We start from the raw sequence: 25,695 nt of genomic DNA, 5'->3' as shown, positions 1-25,695 counted from the left end.
ACATAAAATGTATTTTTTTTGACAACCAACTAACCGCAGAACTAACTTTTAAAGACAGCTAATGAGGAAACAAAGTCTGACACGATTGTCCAATTAAATATTTCTGCATACATTATTAATGCTTTTGTCTTCTGTAAGTACATTTAAGAAACATGCCCATCTTTCTATAAACTCTTCTAAAGAGGTAGATAATGTTTGTGCCATTGATGGTCATAGATATGAAATGTTTGTTCATAATCCATGTTAAGACACAGCGTCTAGTGATGTTCTATTAGATACAGCTTTTTTCATAAAGGTAAACAGATGCAGATCCTTTACTCCTGGAACCGTACTAATCAGAAAAAGCCTTAAGTTTGCATGAATGGAACAGTCTTAGAAAAATCAATTAAGCAGTTTAAATGCAAATTTTCTTCACACTAAATGTCAGCACAAATAAAATAACATTTCCTATAGCTTTGCCCTTCAAGGAAGGGGAAAAAAAAATGTATTCTACAATGAATTTTCCTAGAACTAGCCATTTTTGTTCTATATGCATTCTCAACTACTAACCTTATGCTACTAATCAGAAACAGCCTACAAGAAAGCGTTCAGACTATACAAACCCAGTCCATAGCCAAAACTGTAAAGTAAACCAAAAATTAAAGCAAGAACTATCATGTAGTCTGTTCTCTTAAATGTGATGTAAAAATGCCCCTAATAATATAAATGCCCCTAATAATGGATATTGTGACATAAAAATATACATTGCATTTAGCTTCAGTGGTGATATCATGGCCTACCATGAAAATACAAGTAAACTCAGGAGCTCCTGATACACACCTCTAGAACAACGTGTACTTGACTGGGAGCTAACATTAGGTATTACAGATTATAACATACTTACATGCATTAATGAATAATATGACTGCTTGCCAGTATAAAAGAGAAAGTGAAATGGTCGGCCATCTTCTCCCCACTGGATTTCTAATAAAAATCAAGATTAGACAAGAAAGCAATATACACTCACTAAAAAAAACCCCTTGTATTTAATTGCAGTTATAAACCTCTTTCATAATACTGATTACCTTTTTAAATATCAGAGAACAAAGACATTTTACGGGTATATTCAACCTGTCTGGTAATCTAATGATTTAGACTGCCTTGTTAAAAACCAATCTCCATCTGCAATTATAACCAAATATTTAATATATCATCTCTAAATATCGTTTAACATGAGGGAATCCCTCATGTACATCCTAAATAAACTTTCAAAGACTGTAGTTGGTATTACAGATAGAAGTATCCATTTTAGAATAGGAAGAAGTACAAATTAAGAGACAAGTGAAATCTACATAATGATTGTGAAAGGTGAAAGATTAACAGCTCTTGAAAACAGTGCTTTATACCCAGAGCAAATTTTTTATTCGTATAATATGTCTAAACTAAACTAAGTATTCATACAACTGCCTTTTGTGGGTTAACACAACTGTATTCAGAACTTGGGTGATTTTAGGACTTGTTCATGTTGATATGTTTGGGATATTTAAATACAAAGACCTATGCTATAGTCTACAGAATTAGTTCAGCAAGAAAACACGTTCGTATCATTCAGCACATCCAGATTATTTTATTCATAAAAAATGTCATTAAAGGACAAATAAAATTTCAACTTCAGGAAAAAAAAAATCAAACTTAAATGTAACATGACAAGGATCTTTTCCAAATTAAGAAAAGCGACAAAAATAAAAACCTGAGAGCTTTTTACAAATTGAACTGCAGAGAAACTCCCAGACATTTTATCCAGCGAAGTTCAAATGAAGCTATCTACAAGCTATAGACAAAGGTAAGACTCCAAGAACCTGCCTGATAAGCATGGTATGGATTGCACTGCAATGTTAAGACATAATACAGCAGAAGTTGAATGGAAAGATGCAAAACGTACTAGAACAGAAGGAATACAGGGGGCTTTTACCTACACATACTACTAGTGGAATGTGTGAATTTCCATGTATGCAGCTGTGAAAGCATGTTTTGTTGAAATTACTGTTCAGGGAACATTCTGAAGTATAAGTTTACATTTTTGTACTTCAAAGTTATCGAAGACATAATGCATAGACAAGACAAAGCTGCCTTAAAAGGGTTACTTATTCAAAGTGTTATTTTTAGATGTAAATACAGAGATACACATTTTTACTAATTAGTTCTTACACTCCTCAGGACACAGCTAGCATTTCAAAGAATTCTTTAGTCCTGAAAGCATATAGAATAGTAGCTTAGTTCTACCATAAAACAGCCCTTGGATTTTAAAATTGCATGATGATTAACTCTCTTACCCTTTCGCATTCTACTTTTTACTTCACAATACCGTGTAGTTAGAAAATAATGCATAATACCATTTGAAAGCTCAAATTCCAAAATTTCAGATAATTTAGACCGCTTTCTAAAAGACACACAAAGTCCCAAAAACATCAAGTATAAAACATCAAGTATCAATTAACTCCAGGAACAGGAAAAGGAAGGAAGGAAGGAAAATTACAAGATTTTGCTGATAATCAGAAGTGTCCATCTGGGACGTGATAGCTCAGCAAATGTAGAATTTCACACCCATGCTACCAGTTCATACTAAATGTGAGTCAAAAGGGGACAACAAGTTTTGACATATCTTTTAAATATTCTACGTAAAATTAATTTGGCGATTTCAGTGAAGTTCTCACTGACCAACACACTGGCATATCACTGACAACTGGGACTTCATGCGGTGTCTCAGAAGCAAGAGCAAAAACAGTATGGACATAAGCGCAGAGTTAGGACTTTCAGGTCAAAACTTGAGACATGATTGGGAGAGTTTCCACTCTCCCTGTGCTCTCATCTGGCAATTTCAAAGCTGTAGTTTCTAAGCTTTTAGAGCAATGAAGTTACCAGGAAAACTTTTGGTTTAAAATAGTATTAATGAATATTTTATGGCTGTGATAGACAGCTCTGACAAAAAGCTATTGAACTCAACAAAAGGTTTTCCCGTGACTTCAACGGATTCTGCACGTCATCCTACCTATTGTTTATTTTTAAACAATGAAAAACATTTATCTATAGTCAGTTAACAAGGTATCTGAAAAGACCACTGGTATTCCAGAATCCAGCAGTACTTTTTATCCTAAAAACCAGAATATCAGATCAGGCTTTTAATGCTCATGTCTTAGCAGTTTTTAGGAATGCAGGGAAAAAAGTATATCTGTGTAAATAAAGAATTCTACATATGCAAAAATTCTAATACTTAGAAATAATAATAAATCTATGAATATATCTATGAACACTTACTCCTCTGCTCTGGAAAAATTTCAGTAGGATGCTGTAAATAAACAAACAAATATCAGCAAAGGGAAAAAGTTACTTAAAATCTGAAGCTACAGTTACTCAGAAATGCAACAAAAAAAATCCTACCTTCATCATGGGCCTGGCTTGTTTGTCAAATAAGCCAGAAGGAAAGAGATAGGCAATGGCTCTCTGAAAACAAAAGGAGAGATCATATATGTAATTTTTTCCACAAAAGCATCATTGAAAAATTTCTTAGGTACTTTCTTGTAGAGAAAAATAGCATAACTTTTGTACAGTAGGCAACCAAGTCAGTAAGAAAGAGTGCCGTGTATGTGCTGTGCTGAAAAGAAAAGCAGATCATTTTCTCAGGAATCCTCAGGAAAAGTAAAACATCATTCTGAAGGCTGTACTCTACTATATCAGAATGAGTGAACTTTCTTCTGCAGAGTTTAGTTTTTATGGTATGCATTTATCGTAACTTATCAGAACTACTCAAGTGCAAAGACCATCTTTATACACAGTGATTTTCCCATAAAATTTCAAATGCTGTGACTTCTAGAGGAAATCACAACATTAATTTATCTTTCTGAAAATATCAATGCTTGTTAACAGTGCCTACTGACAGACCAAGCATGGAAATTTTATTTAAAGCAACTGGACAAAGCAAAGTTTTACATATTTAGAATCTCAGTTTCTACAGATGTAGTTTCCTCAAGTCTAAAAGCAATGTTTGTTGTGGCAGTAGAAGATATTTTACATAGCCTAAATAAGCATTTCATTGATCACTGCATTTGGAAACAACTGTGAATCACTACAATCTTTGCTGAACTTGAACTAATTGCTCAGAGAAGAAAGACTCTTAAATACCATCTTTCTTCTCCTTAGATACCTAAGGGTTTGCTGAAACAATTTAGAAAAACATATGACATTCATTACACACTCATTGTTTACCACTGTTTTCACTAAGTACAAGGTACATCATTTGCTTTTACTTAACCAATATCTACCACTATTCATATGATGTATAAAGTTAGTATTATTTGCCTCCAACAAATAAAGTAGGTACCAATATTCCAAATCATTCTGGCAAAATGTAAGGCAAAGCACCTTAAAAGGTTAAGCCCAATGACATGCATTTCTGTTCAACATCATCCTACTCTCCCCCTCTTCAATGTAACTAAAACATAATTTAATAAAGCAAAAATATGCATTTATGAGAGCTGTTTATTTACATTTGGTTTTAAAAACAAAACAGAAAAAGCTAGCCATCAAAAACCCCCAGATGTAGGGGTCTGGCAAGTGTAGCCGACTTCAGACAGTGGGTAGTAGTGCTTGAGACAGAAATCTTGTGTTCATACAGTAACATGGACTACCCGAATAAACCCTTCTGGCAGTGGTCTCATTTATATTTCCATTAGACAGTATGGAAAAGTAGAATTACAATAAAATCAGAGTTTAAGAAGAATGACTCTTTGTTGGTTAGGCTATCTTAGGGCTATTACTTGCTGATAATTTTTTCCATGGACATGGAGTGGTTTGTCAGTGCTTCAACCAATTTAATATGCATGGAGTGTAAAAAGACCTAACCTATTACTTTCACTAATCCCCTGCTGGCATTCTGAACAGAAATTTTGAGAATTCTGAAGCAAACAAAAGGCTTAACTTGATTTTATGAAATGGTAATTTTGTTTCTCTTAGTGACTACTGTATTCCCATTTGTTAGTCAATGGGCATTTTATGCATACACACAGTAGGTGAACACCTATTTATGAACAAATGGGGATTAATTATGATGACAATAGAGAAATCTGCTGTGAGTCAAATGATGTTAAATAAACACCTTATATAATATATTAAAAGAATTTATTACAGGATACTGAGACTGACTGTGTGTGTACTTAAGACGTAGTCTTTATACAAGCATTTCCAGAATCTCAGTCAAAACAGTTACTGTAACTATGACACCTTAATAAATGCCAAATATAACAATTTAACATTTATAATGAAGAGAGTAGCTGCCGTCTGAGACCTTCTACCTCTAGAAAGTTTATTTTATATTGCTTGAGTGTATACTCATGTCTTTCACACTGAAGCATAAACAAACCCTGCATTAAGAAATCCTAACATCTACTTTCAGCTCCCCACACAACAACTAGCCAAAAAATAATAGTTCACTTTAAGTTCACTTTTTTGTTGTTCCAAAATGGAAAGAAATAGTCTTCCTGCCTTCTCCCTTTTTATGGAAATGTAATCAAGGATGGGGTATTTGTCTTTACATCCCATTAGGAACTATCCTGGGATGCAACAGACTCCAGTTCAACTTTATTCAGAAGTTTCTTCTTAATTTTAAATAGCTGTGTCCTCAGACTGTACTTTTAGCAACTACATAGCAAGTCAGTCTGCCTCTCGGAAACTTCGTTTATAGAAGCTGATTTTGTCTATGCAAATGTTTCGGTTTTGTAGAAAAGGGGTATTTTGGAAAAACTGTAATTCTTAACACCCATGTGTACTAGCAATAAAATAAGATAGTGGATCAACCTTAGGAATGACATCAGAATTAGTCTCTCCAAACTGCAGCTGGGGCACATAAATAACCATCAAATATTTTCCTGAAATCTTTTGACAATGTCTTCAGATTTGGAACACAGGCTTCTTTTCAGGAATCTCCATGTCTCGAGTCAAAATTCTGTAGAGAATTAACTGCACATTCTGCATTTTTCTGAACATACAAAAAGCAGGTGAACATCCCTCTTAAAACTTCATAATCATGGTTTAAATGCTAGCAGTAAAGTTCCCAGGAAACCTTTTAGATTTAACTGCAGTTTTCCATTCCAGGAGTGGTTTTCAGCTTAAGGGTCATGGCCCATATCCTTCTTCTAGTGCTTAATTTGACTTAAACTCTAGATGAGAAAGGAAATGTTGCGCTGAATATGACCATGAACTACTTTCTTCAGGCCATCATTTCAGCTATACAAGATTCATCCACCCCACTCTAGCCTCCACAGGTTCTGGGCTGCTATTTCACAATTCTATTTGTTAAATCACACTGTTGCCACTGTATTTGGAAATAAAACACAACTTTCTAAAAAAGAAACATCCATAATTATTTTCAGCAGAAACACGATTAAAAATCCTGGTACCTAGTAACACAATGGTGTTTCCAAAAATAATTACGTAAACTACTGGAAAAAGGTGGAATGGGTACAGCCTGCTTCTGCTATGAGTTACTAAAAAAAAAATTTAACCATTTCCTTTCAGGATTTGAAAGTGTTTGTTTTTAAACTCTACTGTTGATCCATGCAGCAAAAAAAAAAAAAAAAACAACAACAAACAACCCAGTAGTCACACCTTTAAAACTAGCAGATCATAATGAATACATGTTAGTAACAAGATGGTTTACATCAGACATTTCTTAAACTGCACTGGTAAACTTAACTTTCCTGTAACAAACTAAAAGGAAACCTGTTATATCATCACTTATTGAGGGACTGGATGATTCAATATACTGCCCACAGGATCACAATGTCTTTCACTTTCAGCTATAAGTTTGAATTCAAGCCAGTTGGAATAATAAGAACAAGCTTCCATCCCTATTTAAAAAAAAAAAATCATATCTGGCAGTACTTCAAACATGCAAACCAATTCATTAAATAATCTGTCCAGCACTGCATGTGGCACGTTGTGCAAATTCAGTATACCTGCCACACCCCCATTTTCCCTCTTCATCGTGCGTGTTGCACATGCTGACTTCTGATCCGCCTTCCCTCCTATCTATCTACAAGCCAAGAAGTTTTGTTCGCTCACTTTCTCAAACATCAAAGACAAACTCAGAATCAAACAAGTTCAGCTGGGTCAGTAAGGGTTACTTTTTTTTTTTAGTGTCTTGAGAAATTAAGAATTCAATACTTTAATTCAAACAGAGTTGACTGAGTCATACTGGGATAGGGAAAGGAGACTGAGACAGTTCAGTCCTTAAATAACCTGCCATAAGTAGGAGAGGTTTGGCAGGGCAAATTGATTTTGCTCAAGCATCTTCCCACACTTTTGTTGAATTTACAGCTCAAACACAAAACATTCCACTAATTTTCATTGCTCAAATCATGTGCAAAGATAGTCATCTAAGTAACATCCAGTGAGGAAAGGTATTTTGTAAAAAACAAGGAAAGAAGAAGGAAAAAAAAAAAAAAGAAAAAAACCCCTCCACCCTGGGGTTCCCTTGCAGCAGCATCCTTTTTGGCAGAGGGCTCAAGAATCCAGCTCATTCCTTTTCAAATATACACGAAACTTTACTCATCAAAACACTAAGGTGAGAAGTGACACTTTATGCCATAACGTTTTAATGAAATGCCTGAGCAATAGCTGTTTCAGCTTCTTCTACTCCTCAACTTGATCACGAGAGCCACTTCCCTTCTTAAACCTTGCCTCTTGAATCACATTATTTAGCCACAGTACTTCAGAATTTCTCAGAGATGTTTGCTGGAACAGCTGTTTTTCCTTCTAACCACACTAGCAGTATTCTTCAGAAGCTTTCAGCATCCAAAATCCAGAATATTTGGGGTAGAACCAGGAATGAATGAAATAAAAATGGGATGTGAAACGTTAACCCTGAAATAGCTTTTTTATCTAACAAGACAGAAAAGGTTAACAAAAAAAAAATTAATTAAATCGGTGACACACCTAAGTTTACCTTCTAAAACAAAATCCTCTTCTAACAACTAACTACTAAAATTTATTGAAATCACCCCAATCATTTGTCACTGTTTATCTAAAGCTGAATTCTAGCTTGGACAGAAAGACATTTCAAGTTCACAGTGATATTTTAACCCCATCACTTGAAAAAAAAAAAAAACAAACACAAACCAAAAAAACCCAACCCACTAGCATTATGTGAAAAAACCCACCTTCTTTTAATATGACCTTTTTTTATACTAATCATTTACAAAACAAAAATTAATGTCTTGTCCAGATCTTGCAGAGCAGAAAAAAAAACCCAAAACCCGTTGAAAGAAAGTCATTATTTGTATCTTCATTTCAATGTTTCAAAACACTGAACAGTATTAAAAAGAGTAAAAAAAAAAAAATACAGCAGTCATCAGTTCACATGGACTTTGATACAGAAGAAAATACTGATGCAGAGTTCTGCCCCACTGGAAAAAAAAAGTTGAAAAAAGCATTCTAGCTTCAACTATTTAAGAAACAATACAAAATCCAATATTTCTTGTAAGGACAATGCTGGACAACACACTCTTCTTGCAGACAACAAAGTTCAGAAATGCATTTTGTTCTGAATAATGTTTCTGACATTTCACATATGCCAATATCCACTCATTTCCAACTAAAATTTTAGCATTCCATTGCTAAAATTTGAATGTTTTTCAGAAATCAGATGTGCTGAGCCACTTTTAAAAGCGACTGAATACAAACCATTTTTCATTAAAGAAGTCTTAATTCATTGGAAGAAACTATACCCTATGAGGAATGAAGTTTTTCCACATTTAGCATTTTCATAGTTAACAACCTTACTGGTACTTTTGCAACAACATGTATGCTAGTGAAGATAAACATGTATTTTAGATTCAAATTATTCCATCTGCTGACAACAACCTATTAGGTCATAAGGCAGACAACAAGAGAAAACAAACATAGATCTCTAGCTTTTGAGTTTTACTAACTCCTATGGGGAAAGAGTATTGTTTTACGATGATCTCATATCTGGGAGAGCATTTAGTGACTGCATAAAAATGTATAATAAAAATACTGGCATATAAATAGGTCATGAAGATTAATACTTAATCTTACTTAGATTTCTGGGCTTTAAAGTAGAATATCACAGAACTGACAGTGGAAAATGAAGGTGGGCTGTTTACTGCAACCATAAGTTAAAGTTAAATCACAAAATAAAAGGATTACAGACTCAACCAGGGAAAAGCACTAGGTCAGGACTGCAATCTCTATTAATTAGGTATCCCAGCTGGGCAGTGGGTATGCAGCTGTTAACTTGATCAATGACTTACCTAAATGTCATCTCTACTGATTCGCTTATAAATTACCAGCAAGTGAGACTAATGTACAGGTGCTAATTTATTTAAACTGTTCTCTGCAGTTCTACATAGCTTTATAAACTGCATCTGGCACCTAATGTTAGCTGTCAGTTGTACTTAGACATGCCTGTCCTAACGACTCTGTTCATTAGAAATGAGCACAAATTATGAAATATTGTGAAAAATGATACATCAAATGGAATGGGCAAAGCAAATCAATTAGAGAAACTTCATAGCACATATTCACACATAGGAGAATAAAACATCGTTGCTTCAGAGTAAGGTCTATAATACCAATTAAAAAGCCATTGGTAGACTTCTGCAGAGTTATATATCAATTTGCTGGATTTTTTTTTCTCCTCCAGAAATATAGTTGTAATGCACAGCTTAACTTTTCATTCCTAAATAAAAGTATTAGTAAGAGGCAATTCTGCTTCCACAACATCCAGAAGGATTAGCAAGTAAGTCAACTTATTTTCCTGTTTAAAACTTCACAGGGTTTAACTTTTATTAAACTGTACCTAAAACTCCAGTGAAGGACAGAATCCTATGATGTCTACTTTCAAAATACACTGCACAGACTGATTAACAGTAGAAGTCATGGAGGTATATAAGCACTCATCAGAAAGAATTACTATTGTTCGAAATGTAAAGCTTGATAATTCTCCTGCCAGTGTTTAAGCAGCTTTTATGTTTTTATAACAGAAATTTAATTATGCATAGCAGACACTATTACACACTAAGTATTTTCCAGCACCTGATGGAATACGAAGAAATCAAACCTGTACCAAAATACTTGATATCACCAAACAGAACACTACTCTTTTGGCTCCACTTCTCCACCTTTTCAGAAAGAGAGTCTGCAAAGTAGGCCTGTTCTTGTCACCTGCACTGCATTTGTAAAAGCTAATTTCCAGAATGAATCTGCTTTTCCTAATGATAGAGCTCAGTTAATTTTGTGCAAACGATCATAGTGCTGTGGATTCATAAAGAAAAAAACCACTACTTAGGTACGGTCATTTTCCATTTCTCACAGTCTTGCTGTCTGTAAGCCTTCCCCCTAGACCCTATCAAGGAAGAAAGCCAGACTGCAGATTAATGCATTCTCCTACCATTAACCTTTTGGGCAAACAAACTGAACTATTAGCATCATCATCGTACTGTACTAACATGGGAGGTATTCTGGTGGCAGGTCTGTGCATGAATACTTTACAAGAAAGTAACTCAAAAAGATAAAGGTCATCAAAGGTAAGAAAAAACATCTGAAAAATACAGGAAAAGGAAATTCTGTAGTCTGTACAGCAGTTAGAAAGCTAATGTAAAGAAACAGGCTGCTATTACTGCTGACCCAGATGCCTCAAAGAATACTTTTACTGTTGACAGGACCTTATCCCCTCTACACTGAGACTGGAAGGGTCTCTGCATTGGCACTTGTTTGTAGAAAAGCAAAGTGATAGCTACAATTCTGAATGAAAGTAGTCACAGTATCAGTGCATAGCTTTGTACTCATAAAGCTTGATTTCCTACAGATTTGTGACTTGAAGTCAAGCTTCCCTGATGGATTTTCTGATACCTGATAAGACTCAAGTCTCATTTCAGTCTTTTTCTCAGCAGGCCATTAACTGTGGGTCTCTTCTCTACTTTGCTGTCTATTTTCAGAGTTTTCAGAACTTAGTTTTGAAGCTTGTCAAATGTGTTTGAAATCAGCCTGTATCACCACCTACAGATGTAGTTCTTTTTCTTGGCACAAGCACACCGTCAAGACCTCTTACGTGGACACGGCTATGCTGACAGTATTTTGCCACTGAGAGGCGCAACAAACAATCTTCTCCCCTTCAAAAAACTAAACCACGCACACCTCTCTTTTGGCACATACCACATTACTACGTCTACCCTAAGGGCCCTGCTGATACACCGTGCTGCCATGGCTATAGTAATAGCGTTGCTGCTGCACAGAGAAAGCTTCAGCCATGAGACTTCACGCAGCTTCACCTAAGAGTGAATGTCACCAAATGAAATTTCTCCTCCCTACCTCTGAGGTGTGATAAAATAAGACGGAAATGACAGAAGAGAGGACGAGGCGGGACATTAAAAAAAATCCACGCAACAAAACATTTTTCTGAGTGAAAGGCAGCACATCTATACATGAGTCTAAATGACACAGAAAAAGAGGAGGCCACCTATCTGTCAGTTGTCAGAGGGAATTGCAATAAAATAGTATGTTTGGAGCTACTGGTATGAGCTTAGATTTGCATCTATATTAAAATCCCTAAGCTAAACCAGAGCGTTAGTTGTAAAACATCCTATAAAATTTAATTTGCATTACCAGCAACCACAGTATCATAGAAGAAAACCTGACCTGAATATACACAGCAGGTCAAATTGTGGGTAAACCTTTCGAAGTGCTACATAAACCTTTACAGTGCCTCTTACAACGTCAGATCAAGGGGATTATCCATTAGGACTTTTAAAAAGGACCTACTGTGCTTTAGCAAGATATGGTATACAGCTCTATACTGTGATGTCTGACCTCACATGGTAGCAGAGGTAGAATCTCTATTCACAGTCACAGTTGCAACGTTTGCAATGTATAGTAGCACTCTTTCTTATTCTGACAGTTTGATTAAAATTCACAGAGAGCTGAGGGGCTCATGCTGAAGTAAAATGCTTTCAATATCTGAAACTAAACAGTAAATTACTTCTCCAACAGAGCAACTGTACTTACATCAATATCCTCTTGGGTAAAAGTTTCTGGATCTTCTCCCATCATGTTGGCTAAATGTCTCTTTCCTAGGTTGAACTCTTCAATCTGTTTTTTAATAAATGCCTCCGTGTACTTTTCAGGTCCTGAGGCTCCCACATTTTTGCTCTGCATTGCTGTGGCAGTATACATTAGCCTTAACATCTAACAAAAACAAAAAAGAAAAAAAGAAAAGTGAGAGATTTATTTTATATTTTTGGCACAGTGCGCTCTAAATAAAATGAATAGTATAACAAACCATTCATACCTATAACAAGATTCAAGACATTATTGTAATAAATTAGAAAAGGCAGTATTACTCATGAAACCATTTTCTTCCAATTGTTTAATGCCCATAAACAGATAAACACATTCTAAAAGTTGAACATTCTCACACATTACAATTAATTCAGAAGATTTTTCTGATGGAAAGAAATGTAGCATCATATGTCAAGAACATAAAGCAAAACACAGCACTGATCAACAGATGCAGTCTTAAAAGAAAATAAAAATCTATCAGCAAATAAGCAGGTTTTGCCTTCACCTAAAGGCATCCCATAACGAAGCATGAAAAGAATCTGTGGGGCAGCTCTCTAGTGGCTTCCAGAAGCATGTGGCTGCACAAACACTACTAAAGGCTCTGGAAAGGCTATGGAGTGCTCCTTCCTTGCTCACAGGGCCGGAATGATTCTTAAGCTATTTCACCTTCTCAGGTAGAACAATTAGGAAACTAGTAGGGTAGTTCTCACCAGCAACTACTACTGAGCATTGTTCCAGCTCAGAAGTCATAACTCAGGGGACAGTTATCTTTTCATCTTTGTGGGATACAGGTTTGGTTTTTCTTCTATCAAGACAATCAGTAGTTAAGATGACTAATTTCAATCAAGCTTTCTGCCAGACAAACAGGAGCTTCACTGACAGAGCTGTAATGTCCCAATTCTGGCCTAGTGCCAATATTATGCACTATTTTATCTCTCCAACGTTAGTATTAAAGTCCTCTGCAGCTTAATTATTCCACAAACTGAATGAAAACTGATTATTTGTGTGGTCTTCTGTGGGCCGGGGGAGGGAATCACAAGAAAAAAAAGGGTACGTGGGACAGAAAAGCAAGGACAGAAAAAGAACCACTTCTGAGTCAGAAAAACGCCCAGTTCTGTTCACCAGATAGTACCCTGAAAGACTTCTCTCCAGCCCCTTCAACATGCCACGGCTTGGCTTTGTGAGCAGACAGTGCAGTTTCACAAGGCAGAGCGAGCCCATCTCACAGTCCACCTCTGCTAGCATTCTTTCCTCCACTCCCTTCACTCGCCCTGTGCTAGATCTGGCACTCAGGCTCTTCTGCAAGCCAGCTCAGCTCCCTAAATGTGGCAGAACACTAACTTCTGCTTCCTCCCAACGAGTGGGCAGTTCTCTGCTGAGCTGGTAAGTCCGCGTGATTCAGAGAAGGCTCTGAGAAAAGCCAAAGCTGACAGGAAATGGTGGCTGAACCATGCAACTGGGAGCAAGGAAGAAAAGAAGCCGTCCCTTCTTTACCTTCATTTCTTTGAACAAATTATTAAATTGCCTCTGCTGCTCCTGGAGCTGCAGCCTCAGTCTACCTTTAGCCAAACATTAAAACCCAAACATGCACAACAAAGTGAACTACTTAGGGTTCTTATTATGAGCAACAGACTAAAGCTAGTATTTGAAATGATTAAGCGTTCTCCGAGTCACGGGAATTGTGTTCTCCAGATCACAATTTAGACATGCTGACCATTTTGATGGATTTTACCATTCTGAGTTAAGCTAATATGAATAGCATAAAATACTTGCAATCTTCCTGTAACTAATGCAAATACAACAGTAATCTTCAAACCTAGTCATAACCACAATGATACAAACACACACATCTCATCAAAACAAGATTACACGGATATATTTGCAAGACAAACACAAAAGCGGATCGAACTTCCACCTTCTGTTAGTAACACGAGTTAGCTTACACAAACTTCTCCTGTGACTAGAAGCTTTGGGCATTCTGTATTACATGGTCAAGTCCTACATGAACAGGAAATGAAATACAGCTTTTCTTGTACTTTCACAGAGCCTGGGTGGTATTATGGACATCTGGCAGCCCAGGATGGACTGGTCCAATGCATCCAATTTGCTGCACATATGTAAAGCTATTCATGATCGATTTACCTGTCCGTGACTGTCTCAAGCTTCAATATACAAAATCTAACAACCCCACTTAAAATGTCAGTTTGGAATAAAGACTGCAATACCCTGCCTTAAACCCACGTACAGCACATGCCTGTGCTGCAGGATAGGACCTATGAATTCAGTAAGGTTTGATATAGAAGTAAAGTAATCTTTGAATAACAAGGTCACATAAGATTGAAAGAACTGACCCTCTATGCTTTTACAACCTGACATGGATAAAGATATGCCTAAAGATACAAGGTGTGTACCTCAGAAAAGTAACCAATACCTCTGCCAGAAAAGATGTAAAAACAGCTCCAAGGCAGAATTTGGTGCTGAAGAGCCTGTTGTTGCTTTGTTTTCTCCACAGTTTATATGCATCATATGCAATGCTAGTCCTGGTTTGCCCCTTGCCTTTTTTTTTTTTTTAATATTCGTGTTTTCTGTGAGGTTACATTGACATATACAGAATTAAAATAAATATAATCAAAATTTTAAGTGTACAGATTTTCCACAGGCAAGGCTCTGGTGATTTCCTTAGAAAGCAGTAATGAAAGCAGAGGTATCTCTGCATATTTCCTATTCTTCTCTCCTAGTCACTCCTCGGGAAAGAATTCAATTAATCTTCTGTCTTACTTGTCTTAATAGTAACTAATTATTTGTAATTCTTGTTAATGACCATATGATTCCTTATTACTTGGTCCAAAATTGCTTTCTCTCTGCTATGCTTTACACAGAATACTTTAAAAAAAGATTGCTTTCATCTTATTTCTGTCAATTTCTGTTGTAATTTTCTCATTTTTGTCCTCCTTCCCTCAAGCTATTCATATTATCATAGAATCATTAAGGTTGGAAAAGACCTCTAAGATCATCAAGTCCAACCGTCAACCCAACACCACCATGCCCACTAAACCATGTCCCTAAGCGCTGCATCTACACGTCTTTTAAATACTTCCAGGGATGGTGACTCAACCACTTCCCTGGGCAGCCTGTTCCATATTCTTCCCTAGTTTCAATTCGTCACTAATCAAAAGTCCCTGGACACACAAACTGTTCATAATTAGAAAACACCCTCTTATGCAAATTAATATCTATTGTATTGGGTACCTCTTTTGGGATAAGAGTACTATTTCATGGGTGGTACAGGCAAGAACTGCAAGGCACAGCTAAATGCTTCTGGCACTTCAGTCAAACAAGAAAGCATGCTCCTCTACTTTCTAGAGGAAACCACAGAGATTTGCATTCACTTCTTACACATTTCATAAAGCATTAGTGCAGACAGCAACCTCACCATTTTTTAAATAATAATGGTTATTAACAGTACTCCTGAAATAACAGACTCTTCCACCAGGACAGGGGAGAAGGGAAAGCCTTTTGGTCACAAAACTGGACACAACTCCTTGGTATTAACCCTCCCCTCCCGACTCCTTCCCGAGCAACCTAGCATTAAAACAGTTTGGCAAATCCTGATTTTCCAGGGAGACAGTAAATTTATAGAAAATCAGCGTACGTAAAATTTGCCTTAGGAAAAAAATAAGCATTTTCAGACAACTTCAACTTCTCTGGCCTATTTTTTCCAAGAAGAGAAATAACTAGGACCTGTCTGTTTAGTCATCCTGTTCATTTTGCTTCACTGGAGTTATATGGATATAAAAATCAACACATCACTAACAGAGGAATCAAGCTTCCTGTACTTTTGGAATGGGAGGAAGGGGGAATCGGAGACAGGAGGCTTGAATTCAAGATAAAACATTGTCCATTTTACAACATGACATAGTTACAGAGCTAGAAGATGACACCAAATGATGTGGCATGCATACAGTTGCACCGTTTTCATGCTGCTTCCATGCACTAAGCTGGCAGACTTCAACCATCTCCTTTTCCAAAACCATGCAGCGCACAAACAAATTTGTACTAAAAAGTTGTCTTTGGGGTAGAACTTCACTAGGAGATGCGGAGCTGGAGCTGTATAACCACATCAGTATGCAGGACTAAAGCTGCCCCGCATCCATTGCTCTGATTTCTGGCACAGCTAGTGCTACTGAACCCAGTAGACATACAAGATATCAACAGTGGTCCTCTGGTCACTTCTTGCACAAGAAAAAACATATATTATGTAGCAATCATACAGAATGTAAATGATCGGACCCATCCCAAGTTTCTAAAGAATTACTTTTTGTTCAATAGGCGAGTTCTGGCTTTCTAGTGTGCTGTTTTACAAAAATGTGGTTTAGTTGATTTACTTAAACAATATTTACACAATCTCAGATTTCAATCGGCCTACAAACTAATTATATGAAGCAGTATCAGGTTTATGTTTTAGGAAGTATTTTGTAAAACACATCAGAAAGTATCACAAGGTGTCAGCAAATATGTATAAGTATTTTTATATTACTTTTTATACCTGATTTCAAAGTATTTCATCAGAAGAAACTTTTTCTCAGAATGAAGTCTCTTGACAGGTAACTGTAAAACTGCATCTCCCCCACCCAGAAAATCTACTTTCTGTGCATATTTGACCACGTTTACATATTGAGTTTTGCTTATACTGTACACTATGGAAATAAAAGATAGTTGTAAATGTATAGATACATGGCAAGTGTCAGATGTGCATAACGGGAAACAGAATTTAGATCCGGTTGTTTTGAGGCACAAGTTATCAAATACTAACAGGCTCTTCAACTCTAACTTAGTTAACAACTGCAGAAAAAGCTACTCCATTCCAAGCACGTAGTTCTGAAAGACTGTCACCAAAGTGCTATCATCTCTTTCTGATACATATATCATCCACAGTGATTTAGATAAGGTACCTGACCCAATCAAACTAAATAGCATGCATGGTACTCTGAACTATTCCGTTGAGAACAGCTATTCAATCACATCAGAAGTGACTGACAGTAACTAAGCTAGATAATTTCTTTTCTTTATAAATTAATTGTGCTAAATCTCTGCGTTTTGCTTATTAGAAGAACAGGAAACTAAACCTGTTGTTCAGTCAAAGCTAAGGGAACTGGAATTACAAAGTTTCTCTCCCATTTCCTCTCTCAATGCAAGACACTTTCAAATTAAAAAAAAAAAAAGAAATTGAACTGTTTCCCCCACTAAGATAGACAGGAAATAATGAACTAAACTCCAGCAAGGGATTTTTAGGGTAGACATCATAAAAAAGTTCCCTAACAGTAAGGACAGATAAGCGCTTGATGTAAGAAATGGTTATAGCAGGTCAGAACAAGGGTACATCAACTTATTACCCTGTCCTCAACAGTAGCCGGTATCAGAGGCACAAGGAGAAGACAAACAAGTAGTAATAATTTTCCCAGGACGCTTTACCCGTTTCCAGCAACCTGCGGTTCAAAGACATACTGATACCTTGTTTTTAACAGTCCTCAGTGGAATTTTCTTCTGAGTTTCTGAACTTGTTTTTTGTGTTCACATAAATGCTTAGTACCCTGAACATCCTCATCAGTTCCACAGGTTAACTACACCTAATGGAAAGAACAGTCTCTTAAGTTTCCTGGGCCCTGCCTCCCATTAATTCCCTTCATATCCTTTGGTTCAGACAGTTAGACGATTTGTATATAGCTATAAGCTTAGGTACTGATCCCAACTCTGGGGGCGAGAGGGGTAGACAAGTGATCTCTCAAGGCCCCTTCAAGCCCTATCTTCTACTGTGACTTGTCCTTCAAGATCATTTCCTCATTTACAATACAAATCATTTTCAGCTCAAACTCAAGCAGGTGCCTGGCCAGAAAAACTAAGTTACTGTCATAATCACACCTTTGATATAGGATAACCAAAGCCACACAAACTATTCTAACTGAGAACGAAATCAAGTGTTAGAATATTTTCAGCCTTATTCTCTTTCTCAGTCCTTGCACAACTTAAGCGCGTGTATTTCTGACTGCTGCGTAAAGAACTACCTACATGGACACCATTATGCCTAATGGGTAAAGTTAATCTAGAAGTAACCAATATAAACAAGTTCAAATTGCTCCTTCCAGTATTACCTTTCATTTCCTTACCGCACCTTCTCTCCTGTTACCCCATGGTTTGGTTTAGTTCAGCCACCCAACAGTGCTTCAGCCCTTATTAGCCTAAATTACTTTGTAACTTGAAAGTGTTACCAGCATGCCTTTTTATCCATTTACTGGTCACTGATTAAATATACATAAAGGTGTATCAAATACCACTGCACAGACACAGCGGCTGTCCTCAACACTGACAGCAGCTAAGCTTTTTTAATGAAATGGCAACCTGCTGAACACCGGTATCTCTCAAAACAAGCGGGTAACTCTGTTTAATCAGAAGTTACCGCACTTGTGGAGCACATTTCTCTCTTCATTGCAGGAATTGGGAGACTTCGTTATCTTCTTACCTGCTGACCAAACACAATTCAAGATGACCAACCTAAAAAACTACCACTTACTCACGAATCTTTAAGTACTTCACTTTTGTGTATGGCTTTGGTCTATACACGGCTCTGTCAAGTCTAGCGATATATATAATAAATCAGCGCTTAACTACGCTTTTTCTTTACATTAAGAAAAATAAGCTCAGCTCACCGAAGGGCCGACTTGAACGCGGCGCCGGCCCTCGCACTCCCCGCCCCAACGCTGCCTCCTCTCGGCGCCAGCCCCGCGCACGCACCGCCGGCGCCCCGTAGGCCGCAGGCCCGCCGGCCGGGCCGCCCAGGGCCAGGAGCGGCCCCAAACCCCAGCCCAACCGGGGCCTCCGGAACGAGCGCGGTGTCGCCCCGGCAGGGACACCCCCACTCCGCCCCGCCCCCTCCGCAGCCGCGCCGGGGGCGCGAACCCGCCCCGCCACCGCCCTCTTCCCCACCCCCCCACCGCCGCCGCCGCCGCCGCCTTCGTGCTCGCCTCCTGCCACCGCACGGAGCCCCCCCCCCGCCGCCCCCAAGCAGAGCCCGGGGACCAGAGCACGAAGCAGGCGGCCTCCGCACGGGGGGCGGCGGAGAACGGGCCCGGCCCGGCCCGGCCCAGCTCTCACCTGGGCGCGCGGCCCGCCCGGCACCGCCGCGCTCCAACGGCCGCCCAGCCGCAGCACGCGCCCAACGGCCGCCGCCATGCCCGCGACACCCCGCCGGGGGAGGGGAGGGGAGGGGAGGGGAGGGGAGGGGAGGGGAGGGGAGGGCACGGCACGGCACGGCACGGCACGACCGCTCTCCGCCGCAGGCTCCGGCGCCACCGATTGGCGGGCGGGGCTAGAGGGGCGGGGCCGAAGCCGCGCCTGCGCGCTGCCACCCGCCGTGCCGTGCGCGGGCCGGCCCGCCCGGCCCGCCAGCCCGGGTCGCTCCTGGCGCCGCGGGGCGGCGTTGGCGTTTCGGGCGGGTGAGCGGGCCGCGGGCGGGTTGTCAAAATGTGTTGGAACGGTAAAACACATCAGCGTTATTAAAACTCGGGCTGACCTTTAAAATGATGGTTTATAACCTGCATCATGGTCGCACTGGGGACCAGGTCAGCAGTCGGCCCCAGGCGCGTGCCTGTGACCCCGAGGTGGACTCCGCTCCGGTGAACCCCACCTCTGAAGGAAAAGGCTAAAATCAAGACTCCTGTTTAAGCAGGTAGCATTGGAAATTGCAGCATGTCTGGTGCAACACCACTGCTCTGGAGAGTTGTAGCACGAAGCGTATTTCAACCTAGCACCTGGGGTTTTTCCATGGAAAAACCACCATTTTTTAGAGATGCAGCCGTTGTCTCTTGCTGAGGGCGGGGGGTGGTATCAATACTGTCACCTCCCAAGGTGGCGTTAATCTGGATGCCGAACCTTGAGAGTGTTCATTGTTTCCCCGCGTTACACAGTATATACCCTTAGACGTGATTGGGTTCTGACGGTAGTGTTTTGTACCACAGGAGAAGTGGAAATGAATTAAAAATGGAATTAAAAAATCCTTCTACTTTAGACTTATTGGGGCCTTCTCTTTAGGAGCAGTTATTATTTGAGAGGAAATTCTGGAAGTGAATCTCTGCTTTTCCAGGTTTGTTTTTCTTTTCATTTTTTTCATGGGTGGCTCTTGCTTCTGCTCGTGCAGACGTAAATATGATTTCCTCTCTGGGTTATAAAAAAGGGTATAAGAAAACTGGCAGTGGGCAAGGGAAGTCACCCGTGCAGGGAGGTCAAGGAGAAGCCACCTGGAAAGGTGCGTTTATTCTTGCAGTTACCAACTGTGAAAATGAAACCGTCGGTACTTCTATTGGCTCGGGTACGTGCAAGTGAATGCTGTGAATGCTGCGCCAGAGGAGAGCAGTGAAGTGTCTTTCTCCTGTGCACACCTGGCCAAGCACTGGGAACTGCAGTCGCACTTTCATTCGCAGGGTGTGTAGGGATGATACTTGGTTAGCAGCTGTTTCTCCAAAAGAGAAAAAAAAGAGGGTTGGGTTAGGGTCACGGTCCCACTGACCCACCTCCAGGAGCAGCCAGCAGAGCTGAAGGGGTGGAGAAAGCCAGAGATGGTACGGCCTCTCCAAGGCCCGTGGTGAATCTCATCTGCCATCTGTCACCCCACGGCTTGGCTTTGTTCAGCGGCGGAGGAGCTCATCGGTCCTCACCGCGCTGAGCAATTGTTACCCCGCACTCCTGTCAGCTCTACAGAAACAAAGCGCCGCTGGAGTGAACAGTTTTCATGCCCTACGTATAATTAATTGTCAATTAGATTTGAGGAACAGGGCCGTCTATACAATATTGGCCACTTGTACTTGGAAACTGGTTGATGTAAATCCAACTCCCTGAGTCTATCGGCTCCTATACCCACTGTGAAAAAAAGGTAAATGCTTTTTCAGTCTGGAGCATGTTTTCAACGACATGAGAGTCTGTACAGTCCATGGTTTTAGTCTGAGGTTACAAAATTGTTCTCACAAATTGCTGAATGGAGACTTGGTATATGTGGAGTCCAGCATTTAATGATAAGGGCCATGTTGTGTCTCTCTTGGATCTTTGGAGCGGTCAGCCCTTAGAAATTAATGGCTGCCCCTTCAAGGTGGAAGATTTTTGCACAAATTTCAGGTGTATTTCCCAACCATGCTGCTGCTGCCAAGGAGTTTACCTGGGCTTGTTTGTCCCTGGAAGACACTTCTACAGAGGTGCCTGGGTGACCGGTTTCTAGACTGATCGTATAGCTAAGTGCGAGTGCATATAGTTATTACTTGGCATGCTTTGAAGAAAATGTACTTCCGTGGTGGGCACGGCTAATGTGTCCCAGAAGGATTCCTTCTAGTGGAAGGATTGCCACTTCTGCTCGAATGGCAGGAGTCTGGGTTTGCCAGTTCAAAATCAGTTTTTAGCAAAAGCCAAGGTAAGATAAAAATGAGCATCCCCATCCCTCTGTCAAAAGTTTATTAAGACAGAGGTGGAGGGAAATGCAAGAAAACCATGTTTAATCTACTTATCCCAAGATTAACTCCAAAGGGCTTCTCTTTCTATCTCTGCATGTAGTTGACAGACTGTAGATGCTTACCTAATCCATGCAAACTACCCTGATGTTTCACTAAGTCCTCGGCAGATCTTTAGTCTCTTGTGTGGCAGGAATGTCCTTTTTGAACCCGGCTGGGTGGTGTTCAACTCTGGGAACTTGTTCAAATCATGAACCTGACTACCCATATACTCGTGTAACTTGCTAATCATGCTCTGCGCAATCACAGAACTGGGGACTGTTGCCTGCAGCGCCTTACCTGCTTTTGTTTTGAGACTAGGTAATGAGGGTAAGCATATAATTAGGGATGATAAAAGCTTTGGAGTGCTGTCTTTCAGGGACAGCCTGACATTAAGAAAATTGGTGCTTCTGTGTGGGGCTTGACGTTTCTGAAATGAAAAATCACTGAATGCAAAGTAAGGAAACCAGGCTGAGCCTGCCACGTGCATGGGTCAGGGGACAGCCTGAGGGGCACATCTCTAGTATATGCAAATTCTTGAGCACAAACCTAAGGCTGAGCTTCAGTCCAAATTTGCTGATTGCTACATTACCAGCCTACATACAGACAGTCCTGCAGTGAGATTTGGGGTGTCCTTTTGTAATCAGAGATGGGATTTGTAGATAGCATGAGTTCAGGTTATTGGTATGGATAGTGTGAAAACCAGTTGCTTGAGGAACAGGTATCCCAGTGGCAGTGATGGAGATGTATGGATCTCCAGCTCACTGTCTCATAGATGCAGGCAAAAAGATGGCAAGGATGGCAGTACTGGGTCAGACCAAAGATCCATTGAGCCTGATGGCTTCACTGTGGCAGTGGCCAATGATAGGTGCTTACAGAAGAGTAAAAAGACAGGGCAAATATGCAGAGATACTTCCCTGATAAAGTCTCCTCACCTGCAATGAGCTGAAGGCGGTATCTTAGGCTTAGACATACAAGAAACTTATGCAGGAGAAGAGAGCAGGACTTCATGGAGGATGTAGCAGGATCTGCTGCCATGCAACAGAACAAGCTAACCTGCAGCAGAGAGGGTGAGACTCCATGAATCAGAAGACAAAGCAAATAGTTGTAGGAGAGTTAAAACTTCTCAGGATGCCATAATCTAAATCCACTTTTGAAGAGATGCCTGAGTTTTTTAGGGTTTTCCCTAAACAGAAATAAAAGAGTAGATTTGGTTTTCAATTCTGAACTAAAGTTATTCTTCTTATAAACTATTTTCTGTTTTATTTCCCCTGTGCCTTTCTTCCTTAGGCTGTAAGTATTTTGGCTGATGTTCTGGGGCACCTATGCCAAAAGGGACAGCAATCACCACGGCTCGTCCAGGGACTGAGCGTTTGGGTGGCAGAGTCTGAGGATGCTAGACAGATCATCTGCATGCCAAGAATATTCCTCAGAGCCTAGCCAGGGGCATTTTCTGGATTCTCTTTAGACCCAGGGAAGTTTAGGAACACCCAGGTCCAGTGTTCAACAAAAAACTTGAGTTTTTGGCTAGGGAGAGCACTGGAGAAGGGTGGCTTGGCAGAAAGCTTTGTGTTTCAGAAGCTGATCAGTATGTGTTTGAAAAAACCAAAATGCGTGTTAAAAATGCAGAGAATTCAGCAGTATTTTAACTCTGTTCCAGTTAAGTAATTTCTAGATATTTTATGGCATGTGTGTGCTTTTTGACATCAAAATTGTTTTGCATTGATCTTTTTCATCACTATTGAAAGGCTTGAGGCTGATATATCCAGAAGTCACGCTTTCTTAAATGCAAACACATAAATTTTATTTTAAAAAGCTAATAATAACAACTATTTCATTGCACCTACTTTTCTCCAAATGTGGAGCGAGCACACTCCATTTCATAGCCTGCATACGTTAGCTACCTAAGGGTTGTCAATTATGTTACGCTATAAAAGGCGCAGCACTTAGGGAGCTGTCCATCAAGTCTGTTGTGAGAAGAATCATTATTCCAACAGTATTTGTCAAATATAAAAATAAAACAAATTTACATGACAACACCAAATAGAGAGGGATCATATTTCATTTTATAGTGAAAGTGGTTTGGTTTGAGCACAGAATCAGTAAAGGTGAATCAAAAATAGGCAGAGATCTTTGCTTGTAAAGCAGTGCCCCCTGTTTTGTTCCTTCCTACAGCTTTCCTTCTCCATGAAAGAAGGTGTTACCCAAATCTTCACCTCACTTTGGATCACAGCCCCGCATCTGTTTTGTCTTTTCACAGTCCGAGGGTTGTTCGTTGGGGTTTTTTTTCCACAGCTTATGGGTATCGCTGAGCACTGCAAGGCATTTTGGGGAGCATTCTTTTCTGCAGTATTATGTTCCAGCTCTGCCATAATTTATGTGCTTGAGTAGCCCCCATTGAAATTACAAACAGTTCTCAAAAAGAAAGAAAACTTGTATGGATGTAATTTGGAGGCATCTGAAGATAGTTTTATTCCACATGGATGCCAGAGTCAGCCCAAAGAGATCCAAATGCAGTGTCTGGGCCTATTTTTAGTTGGCAAGTGCTTTTAGACTATGTAATGTGTCTTTGTCATTTGTCTACCATATGCTTTGCCTCCATATGTTTATCACTGTTGCTATTGCTGATTCAGTATTTCATTAATAGAATCATTTGGAGCTGTTCTTTAGACTAGGGTTTGCATCAGAGTTTTTTGTCTCTGTATAATTAGACTAATGTCATTACTGATCCCAGCAGCAACTTTGAGTCAGAGCTGACATTAGATCCAGAAGCTGTGCCTATACTGCTAAATAAAAGAGGCCTAAGGACTGGCCTAGAGATGAAGTGAACTTGATTGAGTCACATCAGCGCCGATTAGAGCCACCTTCCCTGTACAGTGGAGCTGCTTGGAACAGCCCAAAATAGAACCAGAAACACAAATAATCTCCCCCATCCGTAGACACAGAGCAGTAGTAGTTTTATCTCTTCATCACACAGAAGGAAATTTATTGCTATTCCCATTACTGAACCTGTTCAGATTTATAAACTTTTCATTATTGATTTTTCTAAGTACTGGAGACATACATATATTCAGAATAAATAGAAGAAAACAGTAGTTTTTCAAATTGTATATGCTTCCCAAGATTCATTTATAGATAGGGAGTAGACACTGTGTACCTCACCAGATAACCAGAAAATACATCTCAGAGCGTGCCCCCCTGGGCCAACGTGAGGGATTTGCCAATGTACAGTTTATGGATGCTGTTGGAGGTTGTGAACTCCATCTGTATCTTTGTCAGACCGCAAGCTCCATTTTGGTTTTAAGGCTGGGATGTGCCTTCCTGTGGCCTCATGTCTTTCCTGCTTGATTAAAATTCATGCAGGGTGCATGACGGTCAGTGACCAAGCACTATCCCACAGAGTGCTGTGGTCCCGGACACTAAGTTACTCCCGACAAGGAGACCAGGTTGTTGAGGACGTGGTCAGCTTGGCCACAAACTAATCTGGCAGGAGACTGCATTCACCTGATGAAAACTGGATGGGAGCTGAAAAGTAACAGAATAAAAGTGGTCCTCTCGGTGTCTTTGGAGCTCAGGAAATGGCAGATCCACCACCTAACACTCTTCCATGCTTCCTGGAGATGCTCTACAGAGGACAAAGTGGTTATTTAGAATTAAATTTCTTCTCACCTCAAAATGAAAACGATGACCAAAATACCAGCCAGTTCAGAGCTGAAAATTTATTTTAACGGGCTTTGGACGAGTCTCTGAAGTAACGAAGCACAAGAAAGTATGACTTAAAGATTTCAGGTTTTAAAACAGCCGTAGCAGCAGAAGCTTCTGAGTCATCAGGGCTTCCACAGAAAGTCTAAAGAAATACATACGATGCATCTTTCACAGAAATAACAAGGAAAGAGAATGACAAATTGGATCTGGATTAAGAAAAAAACCACCAAGTACTGCTGTTCCTTTCTGACCATTATATTCAAATAATAAAGAAAATAATCTGCAGTTTTCTGCTGTAGAACTTTTTACAGAAACAAGCTATTCATGTGCCTGTATTGAATCTATTTAAAAA

The 25,695-nt window shown here is 39.6% G+C and overlaps 1 protein-coding gene and 1 long non-coding RNA gene across 4 annotated transcripts in view; one reads left to right on the top strand and one right to left on the bottom strand.

Moving 5' to 3' along the window:
• Positions 1-19,365, bottom strand: part of MRPS9 (mitochondrial ribosomal protein S9) — a 35,304-nt gene extending 15,939 nt beyond the window's left edge. For both annotated transcript variants that reach the window (XR_012997155.1, XM_076359967.1), the window contains exons 1-5: positions 19,261-19,365; positions 12,058-12,237; positions 3,418-3,480; positions 3,295-3,325; positions 884-963 (exon numbers count right to left, since the gene is read on the bottom strand). Coding sequence is in view for 1 of the 2 variants with exons in the window: in XM_076359967.1 (XP_076216082.1) it covers positions 884-963; positions 3,295-3,325; positions 3,418-3,480; positions 12,058-12,237; positions 19,261-19,338 (432 nt within the window). In the remaining variant the exon portion in view is untranslated. The remainder of the gene's footprint in view (positions 1-883; positions 964-3,294; positions 3,326-3,417; positions 3,481-12,057; positions 12,238-19,260) is intronic.
• Positions 19,366-19,640: 275 nt separating this feature from the next.
• The window catches only part of LOC143155949 (uncharacterized), a 34,034-nt gene continuing 27,979 nt past the window's right edge, over positions 19,641-25,695 (top strand). For both annotated transcript variants that reach the window (XR_012994517.1, XR_012994518.1), the window contains exon 1: positions 19,641-19,834. This is a non-coding gene — a long non-coding RNA (uncharacterized LOC143155949). The remainder of the gene's footprint in view (positions 19,835-25,695) is intronic.

This window comes from Aptenodytes patagonicus, chromosome 1 (genome assembly GCF_965638725.1).
Source record: "Aptenodytes patagonicus chromosome 1, bAptPat1.pri.cur, whole genome shotgun sequence".
In the NCBI taxonomy this organism is placed as follows: Eukaryota; Metazoa; Chordata; class Aves; order Sphenisciformes; family Spheniscidae; genus Aptenodytes; species Aptenodytes patagonicus.
Note: the sequence above shows the minus strand (reverse complement) of the source record. Positions and strands in the feature narration are given on the sequence as shown.